The sequence below is a fragment of the Anolis sagrei genome, chromosome 3 (assembly GCF_037176765.1).
Source record: "Anolis sagrei isolate rAnoSag1 chromosome 3, rAnoSag1.mat, whole genome shotgun sequence".
NCBI lineage: Eukaryota > Metazoa > Chordata > Lepidosauria > Squamata > Dactyloidae > Anolis > Anolis sagrei.
This window is the reverse complement of record NC_090023.1, coordinates 100,004,112-100,032,073: the sequence shown is the minus strand read 5'-3', so window position 1 is coordinate 100,032,073 and position 27,962 is coordinate 100,004,112. Positions and strand designations below refer to the sequence as shown.

Here is a 27,962-nt window from a genome sequence, read left to right as displayed (position 1 = left end):
GTGCTATTACACAATGAAATTACATGCCTCCCCCCTGCACACACAATATGACGCTATAATAATAATAATAATATTAAAATGCTATTTTTATACGTACGTTTTATACGATTCCTAATATATTTTATGATGCTATAATAATGATTATAGCATTATTATATGATGCTATTATTATATGCTATTATTGTTAGTATTATTATTATTATTATTATGCTGTAATAATAATAATATTGAAATGCCATTTACAATAGCAGAGCATCATTTCATCATCATCATTATTATTATGCTGTAATAATAATAATAATAATAATAATGAAATGATGCTCTGCTATTGTAAATGGCATTTCAAAAAGTGATGGAAACATCCGGTGCCTTTGCTCCTTTTGACCCAAGGAGCGCCTCCTCCTCCTCCTCCTCCTTCCCCCCCCCCCGGGCCGGGTTGGGCGACGTCACCCCTGGAGCACCGCATGGCCATGACGTCATGCTGCCGGGGCCCGTGACGTCAGGGTGCGGCGTTGGGTCCGCTTCTGCTCCCGCGATGATGCCGGGGAGGGCGGGCTGCTTCGGCGGGTGCAGCTGGCCCTGAGCGCCGGGCGTGGAGGAGGAGGAGGAGGAGGAGGAGGAGGAGGAGGAGGAGGAGGAGGAGGAGAGCCCAAAGGGCGCCGGCAGCAGCAGCAGCAGCAGCAGCAACAAAGAAGGGGCGGCTTCTGCAAAGGAGCGGCTCTCGGCCGGCTTGGAGGAGGAAGAGGAGGAGGAGGATGGCTGTCGGGGAGGGAGTCGGCGGAGGGGCTTCCCCGGGCCCGGCGGCGGTGTCCCTGGGCCTGAGCGTGGCCGTGGTCTCCAGCCTGGTCAACGGCTCCACCTTCGTGCTCCAGAAGAAGGGCATCGTCCGCGCCAGGGGAAGAGGTAGGCACGCGCCTTCTCCGGGCGGGCGCCGCTTGAGCTGCTCACCCTGCCTTCTTGACAGGAGCTGCAGGACAGAGACCTTGCAGAACTACAACTCCCGGGATCTAGTCCGTAGCGTCAGTACAGCTTGGCGCCCCTTGGAACTGCCACTGTCCAATGCTACGGGGCCCCGGGAGTTGTAGTTCGCTCTGAGGCACCAGCCGTCTTCGAGCAGGGTCTCGGGAAATTACAACTCCTGGGATTCTACAGCATTTTACTATATGGAATTGCTGCAGTTTGACATTACTTTAACAGCGCTAGGTCTATGTTATGGAAGTCCTGGGAGTCGTAGTTCTCCGAGGCACCAGCCGTCTTTGAGCAGGGTCTCGGGAAACTACAACTCCCGAGGTTCTAAAGCATGGATTGCAGCTGTACTATATAGAATTACTGCAGTTTGACACTACTTTAACTGCCCTAGCTCAAAGTTATAGAAGTCCTGGGAGTTGTAGTTCTCTAAGGCACCATCCATCATAGAGTAGGGTCTCGCAATACTACAACTCCCAGGAATCAACAGCATGGGATGCTACTATACTACATAGAATTGCTGCAGTTTGACACAACTGTAACTGTCCTAACTCAATGTTATAGAAACCCTGGGAGTTGTAGTTCTCAAAGGCACCTGTGCTCTTAGAGCAGGGTCTCACAGAACTACAACTCCCAGGATTCTATAGCATGGGGTGCAACCATACTATATAGCATTACTGCAGTTTGACACAACTTTAACTGCCCTAACTCACTGCTATGGAAATCCTGAGAGTTGTAGTTCTCCAAGGCACCTGTGCTCTTAGAGCAGAGTCTCACAAAACTACAACTCCCAGAATTCTATAGCATGGGGTGCAACTATACTATATAGAATTGCTGCAGTTTGACACAACTTTAACTGCCCTAACTGAATGTTATGGGAATCCTGAGAGTTGTAGTTTGGTGAGGCACCAGATCTCGTGAAACTACAGCTCCCAGGGTCCCATAGCATTAGGCTATGCAAGTTAAGGTGGTGTCATACTGTATTCCTTCTGCAGTGGAGATGCACTCTTTGTGGAGGAGGTAACAAAAACAATATTGTTATTATTATTATTAATAATAATAATAATAATAATAATATGGGACCCCCTATTATTATTATTAAACTTCTGAGCTGCTTAACTTGCTGACCGAAAGGTTGGTGGTTCCAATCCAGGGAGCGGGGTGAGCTCCCGCTGTTAGCCCCAACTTCTGCCAACCTAGCATTTCGAAACCATGCAAATGTGAGTAGATCAATAGGTACTGCTTTGGAGAGAAGGTAATGGTGCTCCATGCAGTCATGCCGGCTACATGACCTTGGAGGTTTAGAAACTGAGTCAGACACAACCTTTACCTTAATAATAATAAACTTTATTTATACCCCGCCCCCTCTCCCCGGAGGGACTTGAGACAGCTTACAGCAATCCACAGATACAGAAAATAATATAAACAATCAACAAAAGACAACAAGAAACAATGATCACTACATAAAGTTAAAGTTACATACCAATAAAAACATTAATCAATAACAGCTTGAAAGCTACTTTCCCTCTAAAAACTACATAAATATAAAACATTGTTTAAACCAGTCCATTCATGTTGTCAGAATATCCAGCATTATGTTGTATTAGTCATTCAAGTCTTGTCAATGCTCTCTTTCTTCCTCCTTTTTGTTGGACCTTCTGTTTTGATTTGTTATTTGTTTTTTGGTACTGAATGTTTGCCGATTTGTTACTTTTGTTGGAAAGTGCCCTGAGTCCCTTCAGGGAGATAGGGTGGGTTATATATAAAGTATTATTATTATTATTATTAGAAACACAACAAGATGAATCCACAGCAGACAAGATCACTCTGCTGGCTGTTGTATTGGATCACACGTCGGACACTTCCCAAGTGTCTAGGACTGTGTAATGTATCGGTGACTAATGCATGCAGATCCCACTAAGGTGGCCTTTTGCAGCTGACACATGATAATTTTTTTAGCTCCGATTGTGTTTAAGTGCAGGCCTAGGTCTTTAGGCACTGCACCCAGTGTGCCGATCAACACTGGGACCACCTTGACAGGCTTTTGCCAGAGTCTTTGCAGTACGATCTTTAAATCCTCGTATTGTATAATAATAATAATAATAATAATAATAATAATCACATCCAACCTCTTCATGGTTTACTTTGAGTGTGTCTACAGTGCAGATTTAGTGTCATTTGATTCCACTTTAATTGGCATGGCTCAATGCTATGGGATTCTGGGAGTTTGGTGAGAAACCAGCCCTCTTGGGCAAGGAAGGCAAAAGACCTTGCAAAACTACAGTTCCCAGGATTCCATATTCTTGATCCATGGACCCTCTGTATCTTGTTATTCTTTCAATATTCAGTTCTTTCTTGGTGAAAGTCACCTTCACCAACATTGTTGTGTCACTGCATGCTGGACGCTCAGAATGTAACAAAAGTTTTCAGAGAAAGTAGTTATTGGCATCGTCTTGTCTGGTCAGGGAGGCAAAATGTGTAACCTCAGAATCAATGAGCTTGTTTGTATATTCAGTTTCTTTTATTATCTGAAAACAATACAGTATGACTTCCTTACCCGTGAATTTGATATCCATGGTTTCCCATGCTCTGAAAATGCCCCCTAGAGTCTTTGTGGGTTTCTCTGGGGGTGCACCTGCACAAAGCATGGGCAAACTTGGGCCCTCCAGTTGTTTTGGACTTCAACTCCCACTATTCCTAACAGGGGAAGGGCCTGAGGCTGTTAGGAATTGTGGGAGTTGAAGTCCAAAACACCTGGAGGTAGGGCCCAAGTTTGCCCATGTCAGATCTACACTGTAGTTTTACACCACTTCAGCTGCCATGGCTCAATGCTATGGAATCATAGGATTTGTAGTTTGGTGATGCGTCAGCAGTCTCTGGCAGAGAAGGTTACAGACCCTGTCAAACTACATCTCCTATGGCTCCATAGCACTGAGCCATGGCACATAGAATGCTGACAAACTCCTTTAATTGTAAGTGTAGATCAGCGGTTCCATCCTTTTTTTTGGCCAGGGAATACTTTGACCAGGGACCACTTTGACCAGGGACCACTCTACAATATAAGTACCAAAGGGGTTACAAATCAGGTTTTAGTCAACTTTAGATTCGGTTTGGGTACTGACTGAGAAAATTGCTTTGGATAGACCACATCAGCTCTAATTTCTGATATAGAACATATCCATGGTCAGTGATAGGGAAGGAGTGGCAGTCCGTGTGAAAGGAGATGAAATAATAAATAAAATATAATAAAGAGGAAGGAGGCTTGCAGACCAGATTTTTGTCCTTGCAGCCAACTGGTGGTCCGCAGCCCCCACAGGTTGAGAACCACCCAGGTTCACAAGTGCAGTTGTAGAATATGCTTTCAGCTCATGTATAGTCAGAATATGTTTGCTATTGTCCCTTTTAAAGGTGCCCCCAGAGGGATCTTAGAACGTATCCATATTCCCCGCATTTGCTAGTGTGTAGTGCATTGAATAAGTTGCAAGCCTGTTTGCACACATTTAGTTTTTTCTCTCTTAACGAAAGACAGTAGTTTAATTCCATGTAATTTGCACACAAATTTGCAGTTGTTGTGGGCTGGAATTTAGAGAGCTCCTTAAAGTAGTCCAATTCATTTCTCCTACTCACCCCAACTTTTTGTGGAGCCCCTGGGTTAAACCATTGTGACACAATGGGTTAAACCGTTGTGTCCAAAGGACTGCTGCCCAAAAGGTTGGCAGTTCAAATCCAGGGAGCAGGATGAGCTCCCATCTGTCAGCTCCAGCTTCCCATGCAGAGACATGAGAGAAGCCTCCCATAGGATGGCAACCAAGTTTTTTAAAAAATTGTTTCTGATGTGAAAGAATTGGCCATCTGCAAGAACGTGTTGCCCGGGCATCCCCTGGGCAACCTCCTTGCAGACAGCCAATTCTCTCACACCAGAAGCAACTTGCAGTTTTTCAAGTCACTCCTGACATGAAAAAACTTGGTTTTTTAAAAATCCACTTTTTCCATGGATTGAAAAACAAAAGTCACTCTATGATCACAGCGGAACATGCTGTTATTTGGATTTTTGCCATGATTTGCACACACATCCTCTAAACAGTTTCAAAAGTACAGTTTTCTGCATTTAATATGCATGGGGCTGATTTGTCCAGAAACTACTATATTTCTTGTAGGGGCCCTTCAACCGACTAGCATCCATACTCGTAAATCAATTCCAGGCTGAAGGATAACACTGGCATTTCTGATATAAACTGTCCTGTGCCAGAAATCCGGCCTGGAGGGGAATTGTTGCCCTCAATCTATTCTCTGTCCTGTTACAAAACCACTCTGTTCCGTTGCCTAAACAAGATCTGCCCTAAGACAACATAGGAAATTTTCCTGATGCCCTAGCTGGCCGTGGCTAGTCATGTATAGTACTGTGAAATTAATCCGTGAAATTAAGTTATTTGAGAAAAATAACTGATGGGCAAAGCATGAGGTGGCACTTAGAAAAACAGAATAATTAACTAATATTGACAGCTCTCAGTGTGCATTAGGCACATTCACACCCTTTAAGTATCTTGTGTAATATGTCCACTTTTTAAAGCATTGCTATGTTCTTATGTTTGTGCAGCTAAGATCCTTATCACTGGATAAAAGGTGCCAAGAATCCCCTTTGTCAAGTGATTAGACCGCAAACAGCAAACTCATTATTCAAACTGGAGTGTTCAGGGAGAATTTCAAAAGCATTAAATTTGATGGGTGCTCCTTCAATGATTTAAAGTGTGTCTACAAGGTAGAATTAAAGTAGTTTAACACCGCTTTAACTGTCATGGCACCATGCAATGGGAATAATAGAAATTGCCCTATAGCCTTCACTACCAAAGAGTATTTGTGCCTCACTAAACTACAAAACCCAGGATTCCATAGCATGGGGCCATGGCAGTTAAAGTTGAGTCAAGGTGCATCAATTCTATAGAGTAGATCAGGCATGGATAAACTTCAGACCTCCAGGTGTTTTGACTTCAACTCCCACAATTCCTGGTAGGCTGTTAGGAATTGTGGGAGTTGAAGTCCAAAACACCTGGAGGGCTGAAATTTGCCCATGCCTGGTGTAGATGCACCCTTAGGTAATCGTTTTCATCAACAGATATGTTACCTCCTTATTTGGTAGTCCAAAAAAGGTACCAGATGTGGTCTGACCTTGGATGCTAAGCAGGGTCAGCCCTAGTTAGTACTTGGGTTGAAGACCATCAACTAATACCAGGTGCTATAGGCTATATTTCAGGGAAAGAAAATGGCAAAACCTTGCCTGACAATTCATGGGGTTGCTATAAGTCAAAAGGTGAACTTGACACACACAATAACCAGAAACAGTGGAGCTATAAATATCTTAGTGTGACCCATACTAAATCAGCCTTTTCATAGAATCGTAGAATAACAGAGTTAGAAGAGACCACATGGGCCATTCAGTCCAACCCCCTGCCACGCAGGAAAAGCACAATCAAAGCACCCCCGACAGATGACCATCCAATCTCTGTTTAAAAGTCTCAATGGAAGGAGCTTCCACCACCATCAGAGGCAGAGAGTTCAGCTCCAGCTATCAGAAAGTTCTTCCTAATGTTCAGGTGGAATTTCCATTCCTGTAATTTGAACCCATTTGAACTCAGAGTTCTTCATCATCATCATCATCATCATCATCATCATCATCATCATCTTTAATTACTTATTAATCGCTCTCCTCCATGCTCCAGGCGATTTACATTGCAGAAATTATACAGGATAAAACACAGTTCTAGTCTCCAAGGCAGCAGAAAACAAGCCTGCTCCCTCTTCCTTATGACATCCTTTCACATATTTATACTGAGCTATCATATCTCCTCTCAACCTTCTCTTCAAGATTATTTGAAAACCGCATTTCCATATATAAACCAACATGGGTGCTGCGGTCTGCAGAGGAGGCTCTGTTGTTGCTCCCACTCCCGTCTCAAGCACAGTTGGTGGGAACAAGAGAGGAGCCTTCTCCATAATAGCTCCTCACCTCTGGAACTCCCTTACCGAAGAAATAGAAATGGCCCCCTCTCCCCTCTCTCCTCTTCTTTAAAAAACTTCTGAAAACCCATCTATGCATCGTAGCCTATGGAGAGGAGGAGGATTAGAACATCTTAATATATAACTTCGCATTAATACTGGAAACCCACCCTGGCCCTGGCTCTGTTGACTGCTGTAAAACCATTCTATACCTTTTATGCATTTTATGTTATTTAGGTTTTATTAAATTGCAAATGTGTTTTATGAGATTTATTATGTTTATTTAAATGTTTATTTTATGGCTAGTTATAAGTTTATATTGATGTTATTTTACTTATTGTTTTGATTTGGTTTCTCTGCCTGTTTGTTTTTATTATGGCATTGAATCTTTGCCACGCTAACTCGCCCTGAGCCGCCCCAGGGAGGTAAAGCAGGTTATAAATAAAGTTTAGTATTACTATTATTATTCTGCAGTATAAACATACCCAGCTCTTTAAGACTCTCCTCATAGGGCATGGTCTCTAGATCTTTGATCCTTTTAATTGCTCTCCTCTGGACACCTTTCAGCTTGTCAATATCTCTTCTAAATTGTGGTGTCCAGAATTGGACACAATATTCCAGATGAGGTCTGATCAGAGCAGAACAGAGCATTATTATTTCCCATGATTTTATATGTTTTGAGCTAGCACAAACATAAATTGGGTGTGTATCTAAATGCAGAGATTGTCCTGTCTACATACATTAATTGGGATGTGCATTGGGATGCACATTCAGATGTAGAAGGGAATTTACTTTCAGGAGTGCAGTGTGTTGTGAGTTGCCATCTAACTGCCGCTGGAAGGCTACATGATTCCTATCTCATGTGCTATGAGAGTAGAGACTGTCCTAAAACACAACACATTATGTGAAGCTGCATCGCTACCAGCTGACAGTATCAACTAACTCTCCAGCTTGTCTACTTTGCATTTTCCACAATCGTCTGATTGTGTTCAGCCTTGGGTTGGATGTTTTGTAAGTGAACTCTGAATGAGAATCAAATGACAGATTTGGTTTTCTAGAAAACCAGTGGTAGGTAGCTCCTGTCTTTTTAGAAGAAGTACAACTGATATATGTGCATAATGTGTTATGTTCAGCTTTTTGTTTGGAAGTTGTTTTGAGAAATACCAATATAATCATGCTAAGATAGCTTTCCATGTTTTTCAAATTCTGACAAATGCAGCAGGTCAATTACTGTTCAAAAAGTTACGTCTTCACTATTAATACTATTTGCAGAACATCATATATTACAACATCTATTTCAAACTTTGAAAAACTGGAAGAATGGTTAATATTTTTCATCTGAGACAACAAGTATTGTTTACAGAGCAAAAATACACTTTTGTCCTACTGACTTTTAAAAATAATGGGTAATAATGTCCAATGTTGATGCCAAAGGGTATTCTCAGGAGTGTATTGGTATGTCTAGCAAAATGTGTTCTGAAATAACTTGTGTTAAATCATATGTAAACAATTTAGGACAAATATTCATATGCTTGTCAGATTGGGAATGGTATTAGATACAGGATTTTTTCTCTAGAACAGCATTTCTCAACCTGGGGCTCAGGACCCCAGGGGGGTCATGAGGGGGTGTCAGGGAGTCACCAAAGACCATCAGGAAATACAGTATTTTCTGTTGGTCATGGGGGTTCTGTGTAGGAAGTTTGGCCCAATTCTCTCATTGATGGGGTTCAGAATGCTCTTTGATTAACTATAAATCCCACTATAAATCCCAGCAACTGCAACTCACAAATGTCAAGTCTATTTTCCCCAAACCCCACCAGTGGTCACATTTGTTTAGTCCAGATCCATCATGGTTTGATTCCACTGTGCTCTCTGGATGTAGGTGAACTACAACTCCAGAACTCAAGGTCAGTGCCCACCAAACCCTTCCAGTATTTTCTGTTGGTTGTGGAAGTTCTGTGTGCCAAAGTTTGGTTCAATTCCATCATTGGTGGAGTTCAGAATGCTCTTTGATTGTAGGTTATTTATAAATGACAGCAACTACAACTCCCAAATGACAAACTCAATCCCCCTCCCAACCCCACCAGTATTCAAATGTGGGCATATCGGATATTTGTGCCAAATTTGGTCCAGTGATTGAAAACATATCCAGCATATCAGATATTTACATCACGATTCATAACAGTAGCAAAATTACAGTTATGAAGTAGCAACAAAAATAATATTATAGTTGGGGGGTCACCACAACATAGGCAACTGTATTAAGGGGTCGTGGCATTAGGAAGGTTGAGAAACATTGCTCTAGAGTCTAGGGGGATAAAACTAACCACTTGCGCAGTATCATTTTGATCATTGTTAAGGATGGAGAGCCAAATGACTTGGAATCATACTTCACATCTTAAACAGTAGCAGCTGCAAGTTAATCAGGCTTAACACTCCCTATGATAGTATTGTAGAGATGACAACCGTTAGATTTCACACAACCTGGAATCTATGACAGGAGCAGCATCATTTTGTGATTTGTGAAAGGTATGTGTATCTAAACAGACATTGTTTTTATCCAGATATTGTTAATATTTTCTTTTCTGTTTCTTGATTTTTCTAGGAACTTCATACTTAACTGACATAGTCTGGTGGTCAGGCACTATTGCAAGTGAGTATACCTTAAAATAACTAAGCAGGAAATCCTAATAATATTGAGAAGGGAAAGACATATGCATCTACATCCTTTACGTTATCAATCCTCAACCCAGATGCATCAGTGTGTATTGGGCTAAAAACCCCAGCAATCATTGGCGGACAATCCAATACATCTAGCGGGCTCCAGGTTTGGAAAAGCTCCTATACATTCTCAGTCTGGTCTATCTGGAGGTTTCACTGATGCATTGTTTATACCTAGAAGTATATCTTGTAGCTTGCTGGTGTTGCAATACTTCAACCAAATCTTTTGCAGATTTGGTTGAAAAATGGGCGAAAAATGGATGCACACATGTGTGCCCAGGTTCAGAGTGTCATTGAATGCTGTATTTTGTCTCGCAAAGCAGTGACCCAATTATCTCTTCCTCCTTTTTCTTTTTAGTTAGATAGCTATCCTTTGTCCTCCTATTCTGTTACTAACTTGTACAGGTTGTTCCAGGTTTGAAGATATTAGATAACAAGTGTTATAAATGGCCACTTTGATTTTTTAAATTATTATTATTTTGTGATGAAGCACATTTGCAAGACATGATACTGCAGTACTGTATCAAGTAAATTATTGTAGGTCTCAAAAAGTCGCCTGTGGAAGCTGAAAGTGATCCAGGTCAGGCCTGAAAAATGTGTTGGCAGTTCTTATATTCTAGTTTACCATTACTTGTTTGGCAGTTGCATTTGCCGGGATTTGATAAAATATACTTTTCCAGACAATTAGAAGTGAATGTCTCCTAAGAGGACACTTATGATTTGGACACAACATACTCAGCTGACTAAAGTTCTTCTCCAGTCCTTTCTGTGAAGAAAGGACTGGAGAACGTCAAAATGTGCATGAGTGAGCCCTAAAATATTGGTATGTGATCTAATAATAACCATTTAAAACCTAAATACATCACATAAGCAACGTAAATATATATTTGTAAAAGATAGTATTTAGTTGCTGCTAATGATAAGGTTGGGTGAACAAATTATTCTCATTCAGTGCTTTCCCCATGCTGAAATACTTTTCAGACTCAACACCAAATTTTTGATTAGAGGGTTTGGATTTGTGACTGCTATTTTTAGGAACGGGATTTGCTATTGCAGTTTTCACATGCTAAAAGATCCAAATATAATTTGACCTCAGAGGACAATCAAGAAGCCTTTTAATTTGTTCATAAAAAAGTAGGGTGGAAAATGGGCATCCCATGGAGAGGGGGAAAAGTAAGCCTGATGAGTATTATTATGAAGCAAATGTTTGGGATTATGGGCCCAGAGAAGTCCACTAGAGTTGATGTCGCTCACTGGCGCCTTTGGTTTTGTTATTCAGAAATTCATTGAGAACTAAAATAGGTCAGTTGTATGTAAGGAAAACAGTCAGCCAAGACCACCACTGCATTGCCATATGTGGCCCTTGCAGACGAGCCCTTAATATGAACCAACTTTTCGTGGTCCTGTTGTTCCTACTTTTGAACTTCTGTGTTTGGTTGTGAATGGACTGTCATAAACTAAGTGAAGAAGAACTTTAGTCAGTTGAGTATGTTTTGTCTAAATCATAAATGTCCTCTTAGGAAACATTCACTTCTAATTGTTTGCCACCTTCACTCAAAACCTTGCTGAGATGCTACTCTATCAGAAAAACAGTGATGCAAGTGGATGGATTTTGCATTTTGTGATCTGTGGAACAGCCAACCATTCTTCAAGCAAACAAACACAGCATATTCTCTCTCAGTTTTGACTTACTCGCTTATACTAATGTATTAGTCTAGAAAATTTAGTAAAACAATCAGTTGTATCCAGGAGAACCTTTTATGTTGATGTTGCATTCAAAATGTATAGGACCCTGGGTTTAATTGCATCTTGCCCAGGAGGGATTAAGTAAACTTGTATTTTTAAACATGTTTTTTTTCCTAAGTAGAGGGTTCTAAAGGTTGATGGTCCTAATTGGTCTGTATGTGACTCTACACAAGAACCCACAAAAAAGAATGTACCCAATTTTCCTATTGTCTCATCAGGCATAGTCCATTTTCAGCACTTTTAATTAGGTTTGCAGAGGTAGGGCAGGGTAAGATACAAACAAAAGCCACAATCTCTAATGATGCTGAAAATCCACTGCCTGAGGCTACCACCACGCCATGCCTTGTTGCAAGGTTATACCCGCATTCAGTTCCTGTCTTGTTAGTCCTTAATCGGGTTGTTGATTACTCAGGATTTAATAGCGCTATGGAAATATTTGTGACGTGTGAGATGTTGTTGTCTCATGTTCACCAGAGACTGAGTTTTGAAAGTTTCTTCTAGGACTGGGAGGAGGAATCGGAATGAAAGAAAGAGAAAAAGATGCAAAATAAGGCTGGCTATAAATGTGGCAGGAAAGAGATTCCCTTTCTTTAAAAACCATCTTTATTTATTAAAATTTACATAGAATAAAAATAGAATAAAACATACAGAAAAAGAAAACTACAAAGACAATACACAAACATTTATCATGTCACCTAATAGCAAACTAAAGTTATCTAAATAAAGAAAACAAGGAATAAGAGAGAGAAAAAGATTACTACTAACTCCCTTTTCTGCAGTTATATTGTAAACCTTGTCAGAAATATTAAAAATTAACTGGGTATTTTTGGTTACAAAAGTGTGCGTAAATTATTATTTATTTTATTTATTACTGGTGCTTTTACCCCGCCCTTCTCAACCCCTGGAGGGGGACTCAGGGCGGCTTACAAAAAAGGCAGAATTCGATGCCTATACATAATAATACAGAGTATACAAAAATATAAAAAACGATATACAAATGCAATTAAAACGATTATCATAATAAAACATCCGCACTGGTACCTAAGACATTGTATAAACATCATATAAACATCATATAAAAGTCATTCTTATAATCAGCGTTTCGATTCCAGAGTTCCATATAACCAATCCGTTAGTCATTTCCTAGCCACCAGTGGAGTTCTTCTTTATTTACCCGCTTGTCCAAATGCCTGGTCCCAGATCCATGTTTTTAGTTTTTTCCTGAAGGAAAGGAGCGTAGTTGCAGATCTGATTTCCCCGGGGAGAGAGTTCCATAGGCGGGGGGCCACCGCTGAGAAGGCCCTGCTCCTCGTCCCCGCCAATCTCACCTGTGATAGAGGCGGGGTCGAGAGCAGGGCCTCCCCAGAAGATCTTAGGCTCCGGGGTGGGACGTAGAGGGAAATCCGTTCGGACAGATACACTGGGCCGGAACCGTATAGGGTTTTATAGGTCAAAACCAGCACCTTGAATTGTGCTCGGAACTGGATTGGCAGCCAGTGGAGCTGACACAACAGGGGGGTGGTATGCTCCCTGTATGACGCCCCGGTGAGCAATCTGGCTGCCTCTCGCTGGACTAGTTGGAGTTTCCGAGCAGTCTTCAAAGGCAACCCCACGTAGAGTGCGTTGCAGTAATCTAATCGGGATGTGACAAGAGCGTGGACCACCGTGGCCAAGTCCGACTTCCCAAGGTACGGGCACAGCTGGCGCACAAGTTTTAATTGTGCAAAAGCTCTCCCGGCCACCGCTGAGACCTGGGCTTCCAGGCTCAGCGATGAGTCCAGGATCACTCCCAAGCTGCGAACCTGCGTCTTCAGGGGGAGTGTAACCCCGTCTAACACAGGCTGTAACCCTATGCCCTGTTCGGTCTTACGACTGACCAGTAGGACCTCTGTCTTGTCTGGATTCAGTTTCAATTTGTTAGCTCTCATCCAGTCCGATACAGCGGCTAAACACCGGTTCAAGGTCTGGACAGCCTCCTTGGTGACAGGTGAGAAGGAGTGACAGATTTGGACGTCATCTGCATAGAGATAGCATCTTAGTCCGAAACTCCGAATGATCTCTCCCAGCGGCTTCATGTAGATGTTAAATAACATCGGGGACAAGATAGAACCCTGTGGGACTCCACACAACAACGGTTGTGGGGCCGAACAGGTGTCACCCAGTAACACCTTCTGGGTCCGTCCCTCAAGGAAGGATCGGAGCCACTGCAGAGCAGTGCCTCCGAGCCCCATATCCATGAGGCGGCCCAGAAGGATACCGTGATCGACGGTATCGAAGGCCGCTGAGAGGTCCAGCAGAACTAACAGGGACACACTCCCCCTGTCCAGTTCCCTGCGCAGATCATCTACCAAGGCGACCAAGGCTGTCTCAGTTCCATGTCCCGGCCTAAAGCCAGACTGTGCCGGGTCTAGATAATCAGTGTCTACCAGAAACCCCTGGAGTTGTGTTGCCACCACACGTTCCATGACTTTGCCCAAATAGGGGAGATTGGAAACTGGCCGATAGTTGTCGAATTGAGTGGGATCCAGTGATGGCTTCTTCAACAACGGTTTTATAATAGCTTGTTTCAAGCTCGCTGGAAATTTTCCTTCCTGTAAGGAGGCATTAACCATCACCTTCACCCACTCTGCCAATCCCCCTCTGGCTTCCTTGACCAGCCAGGATGGGCAGGGGTCTAGGATGCATGTAGTGGGTCGCACCTCTCCAAGGATCCTGTCCACATCCTCAAGCTGAACCAATTGAAACAAATCCAACAAACCTGGACAAGCAGATGCTCTCGTTACATCCCCAGAGACTGCCGTTAACATGACGTCAAAACCTGACCGAATCCGCTCAATTTTATCCGCGAAGAATCGAGCAAATGCTTCACAGCGAGCCACCGAGTTGTCTGAGGCCTCGTAAAGCACTGAAAGAGTTAGTAGATCAAAGCCTGTTAGAGTTAGTGGACCAAAGCTAGTGTAGTCCTGAGGAGAGTGAGTAGGCCAAAGCCTGTTAGAGTCAGTGGGCCAAAGCTAGTGTCGTCCTGAGGAGAGGGAGTAGGCCGAAGCCTGTTAGAGTCAGTGGGCCAAAGCTAGTCATCCTGAGGAGAGTGAGTAGGCCGAAGCCTGTTAGTTAGTGGGCCAAAGCTAGTGTCTTCCTGAGGTGAGTAGGCCGAAGCCTGTTAGAATTAGTGGGCCAAAGCTAGTGTCATCCTGAGGAGAGTGAGTAGGCCGAAGCCTGTTAGAGACAGTGGGCCAAAGCTAGTATCTTCCTGAGTAGAGTGAGTAGGCTGAAGCCTGTTAGAGTCAGTGGGCCAAAGCTAGTGTCTTCCTGAGGAGAGTGAGTAGGCCGAAGCCTGTTAGAATTAGTGGGCCAAAGCTAGTGTCATCCTGAGGAGAGTGAGTAGGCCAAAGCCTGTTAGAGTCAGTGGGCCAAAGCTAGTGTCGTCCTGAGGAGAGGGAGTAGGCCGAAGCCTGTTAGAGTCAGTGGGCCAAAGCTAGTGTCGTCCTGAGGAGAGGGAGTAGGCCAAAGCCTGTTAGAGTCAGTGGCCAAAGCTAGTGTCGTCCTGAGGAGAGGGAGTAGGCCAAAGCCTGTTAGAGTTAGTGGGCCAAAGCTAGTCATCCTGAGGAGAGTGAGTAGGCCGAAGCCTGTTAGAGTCAGTGGGCCAAAGCTAGTGTCTTCCTGAGGAGAGTGAGTAGGCCGAAGTCTGTTAGAGTCAGTGGACCAAGCTAGTGTCATCCTGACGAGTGTGAGGTAAACCCAGTGTGAAGATGCCCCAGGTTAAAGGCCGCATGTGTAAAGCTACTATGTGGAGCCCTGTGTAATTTTGGTATGAGAGGAGGTTTTGTGAGAGTGAAGCTGTTTATCTGCATAAGAAAGAAGCCCAACATGGAAACAAAGAAGAAAGTATAAAGGACTTCATTGTGTTGTGGAAACTTTGTTATTGTAAATAGTGCAACTATACTATTTTACTACAAAGAAAAGCCTCCTATGGAAGACATAACATCGGTCTGTGTGTTTTTGTTTTTTAAATCACTTTGGGCTGCTGGTGCTGGGTCACACTGCTGCTGATAAATGACTCTGCTGTGCATTTATGGGGAGGGTCTTTTGTTAATATGCCCACTCACCCAACAAACCCTACAACCACTTATCTGTTTCACTTGGAAATTACAATTCAGCTTCTTATTTAACTCATACTCATTTTCCAAACCAACTGTCCTCCAATCACTACATTTTTTCCTCAAAAAGTCAATCAGGGGTTTCCAGTCTTGCAAAAGCATTATTCATGTTTTTTCTTTAATCAGAATAGACACATTTATCTATTCCTGTTGAATCATTCAATTTTAATAACCATTCTTCAGTAATAAGCAATAAAAGAGTAATCCTCTGATCTTGCAGCTGTTGTTATAGTCATCTTTAAAATTCTCTGTATCAAAGTATTTTTTGACAAAATACTTTTTAGCATTTTCACAAGCCCACCACATATAGTAAAGAGGCTGTTTGTTGTTCATATTTCCGCAGTACATTCAACTATAATCATGTTTATTCATTCTTCAGAAATAAGCACTTCTTTTCTGTTAATGTCTGTTTATGTCTGCACTTTCCCCCGCAGTGGCACTTGGTCAGATTGGAAATTTCTTAGCCTACACTGCAGTCCCGACTGTCCTGGTGACGCCACTTGGAGCTCTTGGAGTTCCTTTTGGGTAAGGACTTGTTTCATTAGCTTCTTAAATTAATACAGAGACAAATGCCTCTGAAATAAATAGTTTAAGGGCAGCAAGGAAAGTTAAAGTTAAACCATGCCATTGGAAAAAGATGTTAAGGAAGCCCTCCTTGTGTCATTTATTCTTATTACATCAAATATCCCTGTCGTTTACATAGGCTCTGTATGTTTTTGTTTTGTTTCTATGTGTCAACCTCTTCTACTGTTTCTCTTCTTTGGCCTATTTCTTCCACATGGTATATTGTTCATATCTTTTCCTTTTAGTCTTTGGCTTCATACTGTACTATATTTTATTTTACAGAGAGAGGGTAAAGCAAGGGATGAGAAGTACCATCATGCTGCCAGAGGCTTTAAAAAATAGTTGAGAATCTTTTATTATTATTATTATTATTATTATTATTATTATTATTATTATCAGAAAGAAAGCTATCTATCTATCTATCTAGGAATTGTACCCATGGCTGAAATCTCATTTAATTCCTTATATAATATGTCAGAAAGCCAGTGTGAAGAGTAAGTTTTCTAATAGACTAACAAAACACTTTATTTTGCTGATATAAGACACAAATCCATTGATTAACGCTACAAGAAACTGCACTTGAATATCCGCATCTGCACTTCTCTTCATCATCCACCCTCCTTCTTGTCTTCCCCTCCTTCCTCTTTCTCCTCCTTTTCTATTTATATTTATTTGCGCCCTGCTTTTTTCTCAGGATTGAGATTAAAGTGGCTAATCATTAAAAATTATACATAAGCAAAAGTGGGTAACTACTGAATTGATAACATATCAGTTTTATCCATATCTATTACCTCTTCATCCATGGATTCAGGCAACCATGGCTTTTTTAAAAAAAAATTCTCAAAAGAAAATTTTGTTGTGGGCCAAGCACTACACTAAATATGAAGGCAAACCTTACTGTGGCCTTTTGCCATTTCACAGATCCTCAGGCTCTCTCTGCCACTTGTTTGAGCTATTTGTGATTTTATAAAAGAGACACCATTTTACTATGCCATTGTATATGATGAGTATCCATGGACTTTGGTGCCTGGATTGTTGGTGATCCTGGAACCAAACCCCAGTGGATAATGAGGACCTACTATATAAAATCTGTGAAAGAACTGTGTGTGGTATGACATTCTTATTATCTTTTTCAAATTCAACATCCGAAATTACTCTAAAACCAGCTATAATACTTTAAAATGTTCTTTCATCACAGACCTGTGTAATCTGTGTTGTTTCATTAATACCATTTTTTAAAACTGAATGCAATTATCACCTCACTCACTTTCAAAAGCAACAGGATAGAATCCCTTCAGCGTCTACCATTGCTTGTAAAAAAATAGTTGTCATATCACACTTTGATATATTTCATATCCCCCATTCTCATTTTGAATTTGACACCAGTGAAACTGAAGGGCACTTCCAGACATAGATAAAACCCACATGGAAACGGGTTAAAATAACCCACTTCTGCATGGTTGTAGTCCCTACTCCCAACCCAAATCCAGGACTTTACCTGCAGGGTGGCTACATGCCACCCTGAATCAAATCGGGATGGCATGAAGCCACCCCGAATCCCCCCATTTGTGCCCCAAAACTTACCGGAGAGGCTTGCCAGCAGCGCAGGCCTCTCCCTACAGTTCTCCTGATGCAAGAAAATGACGCATCAGGAGGGGAGGTGGGGAGCAGGGAAATCCACCATTTTCTTGCGCCAGGAGGACCGTAGGGAGAAGTACGCACTGCCGGCAAGCCTCTCCAGTTAGTTTTGGGGCCTAAGGGGGGGGGGGCGGTGGAGAGGAGGGGTGGGCACCCTCTCACACCTTTGCGCTCCAGATGCCCTAAAGTGGAGATTGCTGTGGAGATTGATCCCAGTATGCAATACCAGAAGTCAATACATACAGGCCCAGTACCTCATCGGACCCGAATCTTTCATTAATACTAATAACTTAAACTCCGCCACCATCCTCCCAAAGAGACTTGGGACAGCTTACATATGGGACAAAATGTCAACAAAACATAAAACTAAACAATCTGTAAAACAAAACATATTAAAATAGGAGCATCAGAAAATACAACAATCCAGATAAAACACATTAAACATAATAGAATATAACTAATTGCCTTGGACCTCCATCAGACCAAGTTCAACATACACAATGACCTAGATTTCTAAAGTGTGCAAGACCAAACTATAAAAGGACTGGGCAGGGGATAGTGCAAACAGTGAAACATAGGGCTGGGAAAGTGGATGAAGTGCAAAACAGAGTACTATCTGGCGACCAAGGGGCTAGGCATATACAACTAGGGACTAATAATTCTCGAATGCTTGCTGTAACATCCGGATTTTCAAATCCCTACAGAAGGTGGATAGTGTGGGGGCTGATGAGGATCTGATGAGGTATTTAATGAATGTGGAGTAAACTGGGAACCTCCGGTTTACTCCATAAAAAATTGCTTTTATCAGAGACATCATTTGGGCGTCTCTGCTAAAACTGAGACCGATCTCATATTAAATGCCTGTCTGGAAGGGCCCAAAGTGTGAAGCATATCCTTTAAATCAAAATTAGGAACCAAGTGAACTGGTTCAAAACTAGTTTAAAAAATAAAATTACTTATAGAGAAAAAGAAAAGGGTGGCAATGAGTCATGTCTTAGAATTAAATTAGAAGCACTGAAATTAAAACTTTCCGTGTGGCCCTTTTCTTTTGGAAGGTCTATTTTAGCTTCCTACTTACTGAAAGAAAAACTCAACATTCTTGGCAAATTGGGCTGTTTGCTGAGCTGTGCAGGTTCTGTGGTCCTCATCATCCATTCTCCGAAGTCTGAAAGTGTCACCACTCAGGCTGAACTGGAAGAGAAACTCACAAACCCAGGTAACTTAAAAAAAAACCATTTAATAATAACATTGCTCAGTGAATTGAGTCCTGATATTGCTGGGTCAGTTTCTATAAGGAAACCAGGGAAGGCAATGTTGGTCCAACAACAAAGAGACAAGTAAGAAAGAATAAATGTTTGTCTGATCTGACTTTGTGCTTACTGCCAAGCGATAGTGTGGAAGAAAAAAAATGAATTCCTTCCTGCTTCTGTTCCTTCGTGGCTGAACCCACAGAAGGGCTACTTCCCATCTCTACTGCATTGTGTCCTACCCTGGTTTGGCCCACTTAAATACTAGCCGTCCCCTGCCACATGTTGCTGTGGCCCAGTCTGTGTGTATGTATTTTGTGTGTGTATATATTGGTGTATATATTTGTGTATATGTGTGTTTGCGTGTATGTATGTTTGTGTATATGTGTGTGTGTGTGTGTATATATATATATATATATATGGTTTTGCACATGCGTTGTAATGTTTTTTGTTTTGTTTTTTGTTTTGGCTTTTAAAGTCTCTTCCGCTGTGTTTTTCAGTGTTTTTATGAATGATGGTTACTCGTTGGCCTTATAGATGTATTGTGTTCAGATTTGGTGTAAATTCTTCCAGTGGTTTTTGAGTTATGTTAATCCCACAAACAAACATTACATTTTTGTTTATATAGATGCACCTGCCTAGTCTTACACATTCCAAAAAACTGGCCCTGCATGTTTCTTTGTCAGCTGTAGCAGGCTTTAATGGTACTTGGACTGTTGGATCCCACTGGAGGATTGCAAAAGGGAACCATGAGTTGCATCCCATGACAATGTGGCTTGCTTTGGACAGGAAGTTAGACAGCAAGCATAGCATTCAAGAGGAGGAGGAGGAACATAAATACACACCCCATGCATGGTGTTCTGAAGTATTATTGCAGGATCTTCCAAGTACAACCCATTAAGAATGAATGATGTTTACAAAAACAGTGTAAAGGTTTGCATACATAGTACAGTCCCCATATCCATGATCTTCACCTGACTAATTAAATCGTGGATAATAGCAAACCCTATTATATCTATATTCCTAGACGTCTCATGGCTACATTACATCATGGATAATGGCGATCTCTATAGTTTTCAATGGGATGAATTAGAGAGGAACTGAGAAGAGGGCATAGCGTCTGTAGCAGGCCCTAAGTGAATTAGTGAAAGCATGTATATTGGTTCTGTAGATCAAGGAGTTGTACTGTATATAGAATGTCTGTGAATTGTTTTACATAGGTATTTACCCTCTGTTATTTCTTTCTTGTTTTTCAGTGTTTGTGGGTTACCTCTGCATTGTTCTCCTCATGCTTCTGCTTCTTATCTTCTGGATTGCACCAGCTCACGGACCAACTAACATTATGGTTTACATCAGCATTTGCTCGTTGCTGGGAAGTTTCACAGTACCCAGCACAAAAGGCATTGGCTTGGCTGCTCAAGATATATTTCACAACAATCCATCGAGTCAAAGAGCACTGTACCTTTGCTTGGTTCTGCTAGCCGTGTTAGGATGTAGCATAATAATTCAGTTCAGATACATCAACAAAGCCCTGGAGTGTTTTGACTCCTCTGTGTTTGGTGCCATCTACTACGTCGTCTTCACCACTCTGGTCTTGCTGGCCTCCGCCATTCTCTTCAGAGAGTGGAGTAATGTTGGAATGGTTGATTTCTTAGGGATGGCATGTGGATTCATCACTGTATCTATTGGAATTGTTCTTATACAAGTCTTCAAGGAGTTCAGTTTCAGTATTGGGGATTTGAATAAGCCTAATATGAAGACTGATTAAGATCATGATATTTATTTTAAGAGACTGGCTGATCTGAAAGCCTTAAATTTCTAGCTCACAGGAATGGTAGGCCCTTTACTTTTTAAGCTCAGAGAACAACAAAGTCTTACATTCCTCACTGGAATCTGTGAAATGAATGTGTTCTCTATTCACTTTTTCTAGGACTACTATCGTCATGCTTAACTATCTAATGATATGAAATGAATAATCTTATAATCCTCACAGCAGATGGGTAAGAATAGCATTAGCACAGAAGACTAATGTGCTTCTTTCCCTAGAAAGTGGTTTATATGGTGAAAGGTTGACGCAGTCAGGCATTTAAACATGCAGGAACTACCTGAAACTTTCTAGTGATACGAACAAACTAAACTGTTATGTACCAGAAATAATAGTTTTTACAAGTTTATTTGGGGATTCTAATATCATTGTCTCAGAAACTGTACAGAGATATATTTTCTTCCTCTGTGCCTCCCCCTGCAATTTGGACTGCTGATGAGGAATTCATAATTGAAGCCAAATCACAGAGTTAATTGATCTGTCAATTGTATATTTTCTTTTATCAGCTCAAACTTGCTCACAGTCCTTAGTAAATGCAGCTTTCAATTTACAGATATGCCTTTTTTTCTCACAATCAGCATCTGAAGTGCATTAACACACTACATTCATCCAGGAGCATGAAAGTATCAACAAAAATGGATGTGAGGCTTGTTGCATTGTAACCACTTTGCTACCCTTTTTTTGGTAGACCATTTGTAAACACTTGGAAACTACTTCAGTGCCTTTTGTATTCTAAAAATATAACTTCCAAAGGGCAGTTCACACTCTCTTTAACATTGTACTGTCCTTCTGCTCATAAACATATAGAATAGCCAGACGGTCTAGAGATTTTAGAAACTGAATATTTGAGGTGACTCTATGATAACATCTATGCATGTTCCAATGTGTATTTATTTTGAAAGGTGTTCTATTACTGTCAATTTTTAGTGTTCCCAGTTCTCTTAACACAATTCAGTAAATTATTTGTAGCACTTTTTAAAAGCAGTAGGAGATTTGTGATAAAGTGAATGCTTAAGTGCGGAGAAAATTTCAAGGGAAGCTAAACCAAGCAGTTTCGGTGGCTCTTTAGCTACCCCTAAAGCAGCAAAAACTGAAAGCTATTGTCACTCTTTTCAGAAAACAGGTAAAAGACATTTGACTCTGTTCTCTATATACTGAGGTAGACAATTCCGTCACTGTAAAAAATAGGCAAACTAAGATTAATTTGATATACTTGAATCAGAAATTTGGGATTTGTATTCCTGTATGAAATGTCAGATTTGATTTAAATTTACAGGCATATTGTATTAAATATTATTGGTGCATTTGAAATAATTTTACAGAAAAATATTTGCATATCAGTTCCAAAGAAATATAAACAATATGCACAGGAGCAGGTTTACCAAGTAATCTCTGCTGATCTAAATGTTTATGTCTGTGCCTAAGTCTCCCACCAGTCTTCAAGATCATAACTTGATTTTGCTATAGTATTACTACTTGTAGTAAGTAAGTAGTAATTAAGTAAATACTACTACTGATAGTAGTAATAGTATTCTGCTTTTATCACTAGATTGAGACTCACAACATTAAAAAACACTGCCATTTAAAATCCACAACCAAGCAGTTAAGGTATTAATCCAATCAGATTTCCTTTCAAGCCATTCCTAACAAAAAACATTACACTAAGTAACAAAATATGAAGAATTTTCTGTTCCTGGTTTGAAAGTGTTATTTCCTGTCTAATTGTGCAGTTGTTACTTTGAAAGTAATTGTTATACTCCAGAAACTTTGTTTTTGTGAATGCCACCAACGATGTTGAAGTGGTTGAGACTCTATGAGATGTTCATTGAAGAACTATAGCAAAATGTGCTGCAGGGTTCTCCACAAAAACAAAGTTTTTGCAGTTTAATAAACTTTTTCCACATTTTAAATGATAGAACCAATTAAGAAATGACATTCATTGCTCAGGAACAAAAATTGTGTTACATAGTGTTATTTGAATTTTGAGTGAATGGTAACTGTATGTAAATTACCAGTGTTCTAAATATATGCAAATAGGCACATAGATTCTGTAATTCCTCCTTAAATCTTCTGAAAATTCTAAGTAGGAATTCAGTTTCTAATCTGGATTTACATAGAATAAGGAAGGCTTCACATTATGGATTAAAATTAAGAAGCAGGAGCAGGTAGACTTCAAATTTGCTTTTTCTAGGATCTTTATACCCAGCAGCTGGACTCAAGGGCAAAGCATACATGCAGAATAAAAGTATACTCTGAGCCAAATAATGTCTCTGAACTGACAAGTTACCAGAATGGAAGAGAACTGAAAAATCCTCACTGCCCCCATTTTTCTCCATTATAGCAATATAATTGCAAATTGGAGATGGGGAAATTAGAGTAATTCCTTTTTAATATTGGGAAATAACTTTAAATCATAAATCTATGCTGCAAATTAATCAGATCTAGTTGCAGATTCCAATCTGCCCATCCTCCTTTAAGAACATATAGCTGAGATATACATTGTCTAGTTTATCTTGGGCATGTGGTAGAGTAAATTAATGCAGTTGGCTCTCCATATCCACACATCCATCCATCCGCATTAAATAGACAAGTTTAGAAAAAGGTAGAATCTTTTTCAAACTATAGGAAATGAGATTCCACCTGAACATGAGGAAGAACTTCCTAACTGTGAGAGCTGTTCAGCAGTGGAACTCTCTGCCCCGGAGTGTGGTGGAGGCTCCTTCTTGGGAGGCTTTTAAGCAGAGACTGGACGGCCATGTCAGGGGTGCTTTGAATGTGATTTTCCTGCGTTTTGGCAGGAAGTTGGACTGGATGGCCCATGAGGTCTCTTCCAATTCTAGGAGTCTATCTCTTTCACCATTTAGAAACTGTTTTGACTGCTTTAAAATGCAGCAGAAGTTAGGCCAGGTGCTCTAATGCTATCTGCATATCCTGGACTTCCTAAAACAAGTGGCACTTGTCTTGGCACCCAAGTTTGTGTGTAGCTGCCTTTGATCAGTATAGATAAGGTTTCATTATTAGTTTCATAGGAAATTTTATTTATTTTCCCTATTTATACCCCACCTTTCTCTACTCCAAAGGGGACTCAAGGAGGCTTACATACAAGCGTGGAAAAATTTGGTAAATTTCTGGAGGAACTATTCTGAGGCTTACCTTGCTAAAATAACAAACGGACAGGAGAAAACTGATTAAATAACCATTGGACAAGCTTCAAGTCATTTTGGTCCTGTTTTCAGAGAAAGAATCCTTTGAATTTTTTTAGTCTTTGACTTTAGTCTTTGTCTTGATGTCATTAGGCACAATTTGGCTATGAGAGTTCTCTCACTCTGCCAGTTTCAGAAGACTATAGCTTGTTATGTGCATTATCATTCTCTACCAAAAGAAGTGCCTAACTATGCATATTGGTACTTATGCACATTCAGTCCTATACACAGCTATACTTTATTGAATTAGGAATTTGCTGTCTATGTTGGGGATGGGTAATTGAGGGAGGGGGGAGGAAGTTACTCAATTTTCCAAATAACACTGAGCATTTGAAGTCTATTTTGCCTGTCCAATTGACCTTATTAATGATCAACTCCACAGGGAAAATAGAACACACTTATGCTCTGGTATAATGACATACATGTAGATTTGCTTATATATTCCATAGATGGTACATAAAAATTAAAACATAGACTATAATCAGAAAAGGAAAAATCAATAGCACTTCTAATTTGAAAAAAGAAATCATAGGCAAAATCCTTGATCATACTTGTAGGGCTGTCAGATAAAATGACCATTGGTGCTACCAGCTGGCCATATTCATTTGACATATTTGTGTGTATTGAGTCATGTGGTGCTGTTACTTTCCTCCAGGACACCAGCTCTCTGCTCATGGCACTTTTTGAAACGGATTATATTTCCTGATTTGTGGTTTAAGGTTTAAGATTAAACGACTTCATGCCCAGATTTCAGAATGTTATAACATAATTTTGTGGCCTTTCACATTATTTATATTTGCAGCATTTAGCCGTTTAGGTGGTAGATAGATAGATACATATATTTATTTTTGCTACTTCATTGAACAAATAATATTCCTTCTGTTTTTTAGCTCAAGAGCTTGCAGGAGTTATACTAATTCTAGCACAAGTGTCTTTTTCTGTTATCAGATATTTTATAATTTCACTATTTCTGTTTTGAGTCTTAAATTTGCAGTGTTTAAACTGCAGTTCCTCTTTTCATCTAAGGTGTGCCATGCCTGGAGAATAAATGTGCAGTTATCTCTTGGACTTTGGTCTTCCTCAAACCTTAACATATCTGTATTAGGTTGTTACATGGTTCATGCACACTGACCATCAGGAACCTAGCCACGTACCACAGTTCGAGCCTATGCTTATTGAAATGTTTTAAGTTGACAGCATGTATTCATGAAGTGTACCGTAAAGTATTTCATAGTATACTTATGCTGTATAATGGTATACAAATGACATTTAGTTCTGTCAAATTGTAGGATTTTCCTTACTGAACAAGAAGGAATTAGGAAACGGGAATTATATATGCAGGATTGCATCCCTAATTCCTGCTTACTGAGACCTTTTTGCATTTGATAAAGTAATAATTTTCAAGTCCAAAAATCATTTTGTTATATCCTAAATATAACAGAATATTTTGTGTAATGTTTAAGCTGCATCTCCTAAACTGTTTACACTGAAATAATTTTGTGGATTGTATGCACAATCAACTGAGAAATACTTTGGGGGAAGAAATACTCCTAGTCGGACTAAGAATATTTCTTGTATAACTTCCTCCATTTCAGTGGATTGTGTGCTGTCCTATAAAGCTGCTTCTGATACACTGAAGGCACAGGCTGCATACACTTACAAGGGATTACGCCTCACTGAATATAACTAAGTCTTACTTAGCGACTCACCGCCCCGAGTCGCCCCCGGGCTGAGAGGGGCGGTCAATAAATGCAAATAATAAATAAATAATAATAATAATTACTTCATAATAACTATATAGAAAATTACGCTGAAAATGGCTTTTTGGTTGCTGCCTATACAAAATCTTCCAGCATTTGTGGTGTGTGTGTGTGAGAGAGAGAGTATGTGGGAGCCATTCATAGTTATTAACATGATTGTAGTTTAGTACATTTTTTATCATTTCAGAAGTGAATTGAGAAGATACTGCAAGTCGCTTCTGGTGTGAGAGAATTGGCCATCTACAAAAACGTTGTCCAGGGGGCACCCGGATGTTTTATCATCCTGTGGGAGGTTTTTCTAATGTCCCCACATGGGAAGCTGGGGCTGACAGATAGAGCTTACCTCATCTCGCAGATTTGAACCACTGACTTTCAGGTCTTTAGGTCAGCAATTCAGCCGGCAGAAGGGTTTAACCTATTACGCCACCGCAGCTCCCTTATTTAGTAATTATTTATTATTATTTAGTAATAAACTTTATTTATTCTGAATGTAAATCTGTTGTTGATTCTAGCTCCAAAAGGGAAGAGGTGAGCTTTCTCTTCACATTTTAGTTTAAGAGAGTTTTTTTAAAAATCCTTAAAAACAAAGTCTCAATAAACTGTCCTGGAACTGTATATATTGTATGATGGACTCTGATTTGAAGATAACCTTAAAGACTTCAGAGCACTTTGGATTGTTATATTACATACATTGTTTATTGCTTTTTTACAACTTGCCTTCATTTACAACGTGACTTCATTTTAATATATTGGAAATAAAGTTATTGATTCTGATGCTGAATTCTACACACACTTAGAGAATGCATGTATGGTCAAATCATTTTAAATAATTTATTACTGGAAGTTTTCAATAGCATTAATTAGGAAAATGAGACCAACATACTCTTATCAGCACCCCAATTCCAGGCATATTTATTTAAAAGTATATCCCATTATATTTAATGGTATTTCTTACACGTATTGTCAACAGCAAACACATTTTTGACTATGTTACTAGCAGGAAGCCACAGCTAGTCCTATTTATACTTGAGTGGCGCTAAACATTTCTAACACATCTACTGTATATCTACACTAAATGAAAGCACTTTAGACGCACATTTTAACACTGTTTATGAAGGCAAGGTAAGCTAAAGGTGTTAGCAAATTGTTATCCCCCCCCCCCCCCCCCAGCAACGCATGGGGAGAGAAATCTTGTATAGTTCCTATAACTAGTGGTGAAACAGATTTTGTGGTAGAATAGATTGTGATGGATAATATGATTAGAATCAAAGTATGGACACAAACAATAAAAAAGATGGGTGGGAGCCAAAATTCAAATATAGACTTGATTGCTTAACTGATATTATGTTGCAATATAGTTCCTTCAGGCCAATTAAAAAGAGGACTATTTTATTAGCTCCCAAATCTATGTATACATAGATTTGTTCAATGCTCAATAGCTTTGCTTTGAAACAATAGTTATAGGCATGTTGTATTTGCCATGTAAATTAGCAAAGGCTATTTATTAAGGTTTCTGATCACAAACCTGTTTATTAATATGTAATGTTTTAAAATAAAGAACTTTTTAGCTCAAAGTTTGTCCTGCCTTTTTATTTTCTCTTTCTACATTTATGGAGCGAGAACAATTCCATATAGAGGAATTGGCTGTTAGGAATTATGGGAGTTGAAATCCAAAACATGGAGGACCAAAGTTTGCCCATACCTGGTCTAGACACTTAAAGAGAGAGAGAAAGCTAAGAATGCAGACCCAATAACAATATTAGGGACTCCCAGTTGGCCTACCTAGAATCCAATTAAGATCCAGCCAACTAGGAAACATGCCAACCTGATAACCAAGTATGAGTTTTTCGTAAAAACAAAATCCAGCCATACAAGACTAAACCGTAGTTTGACCCACATTCTGTAGGCACGATTTTATATGTATTTAATTTTACTTGCACAACTTTGTGACTGTGAGCTGTCGGTTGCTAAATTCTTGGCTGAAAAAACTGAACCTGTTTATGAAATGTTGCAAGCATATTGCAAACATTAATTTTATAAAATGCAACTACACTTTTTCTCGCAACCAGTAGATTTTTTTAAGTCAGTGGAAAAGGAAAGTAACGAATCTATCTCTGAATTATGCAGTAAAGTAGAGTAGC

At 40.2% G+C, this 27,962-nt stretch overlaps 1 protein-coding gene across 1 annotated transcript; it reads left to right on the top strand.

Annotated features, from left to right (window-relative positions):
- The first annotated feature begins 626 nt into the window (after window positions 1-626).
- Window positions 627-27,395, top strand: NIPA1 (NIPA magnesium transporter 1). Its single transcript, XM_060769820.2, has 5 exons — window positions 627-903; window positions 9,566-9,613; window positions 16,019-16,109; window positions 18,842-19,002; window positions 20,290-27,395. Exons 1-5 carry the CDS (start codon window positions 756-758, stop codon window positions 20,799-20,801), a joined length of 960 nt encoding a protein of 319 aa, XP_060625803.1. The 5' UTR covers window positions 627-755; the 3' UTR covers window positions 20,802-27,395.
- The last annotated feature ends 567 nt before the right edge of the window (window positions 27,396-27,962 follow it).

Excerpts from the sequence above, each read along its gene's own strand:
- NIPA1 (XM_060769820.2), top strand. The coding sequence starts at position 756 with ATGGCTGTCGGGGAGGGAGTCGGCGGAGGGGCTTCCCCGGGCCCGGCG. Across the intron at positions 904-9,565 it reads CGTCCGCGCCAGGGGAAGAG|GAACTTCATACTTAACTGAC; the intron begins GTAGGCACGCGC and ends TGATTTTTCTAG. Across the intron at positions 9,614-16,018 it reads GTGGTCAGGCACTATTGCAA|TGGCACTTGGTCAGATTGGA; the intron begins GTGAGTATACCT and ends TTTCCCCCGCAG.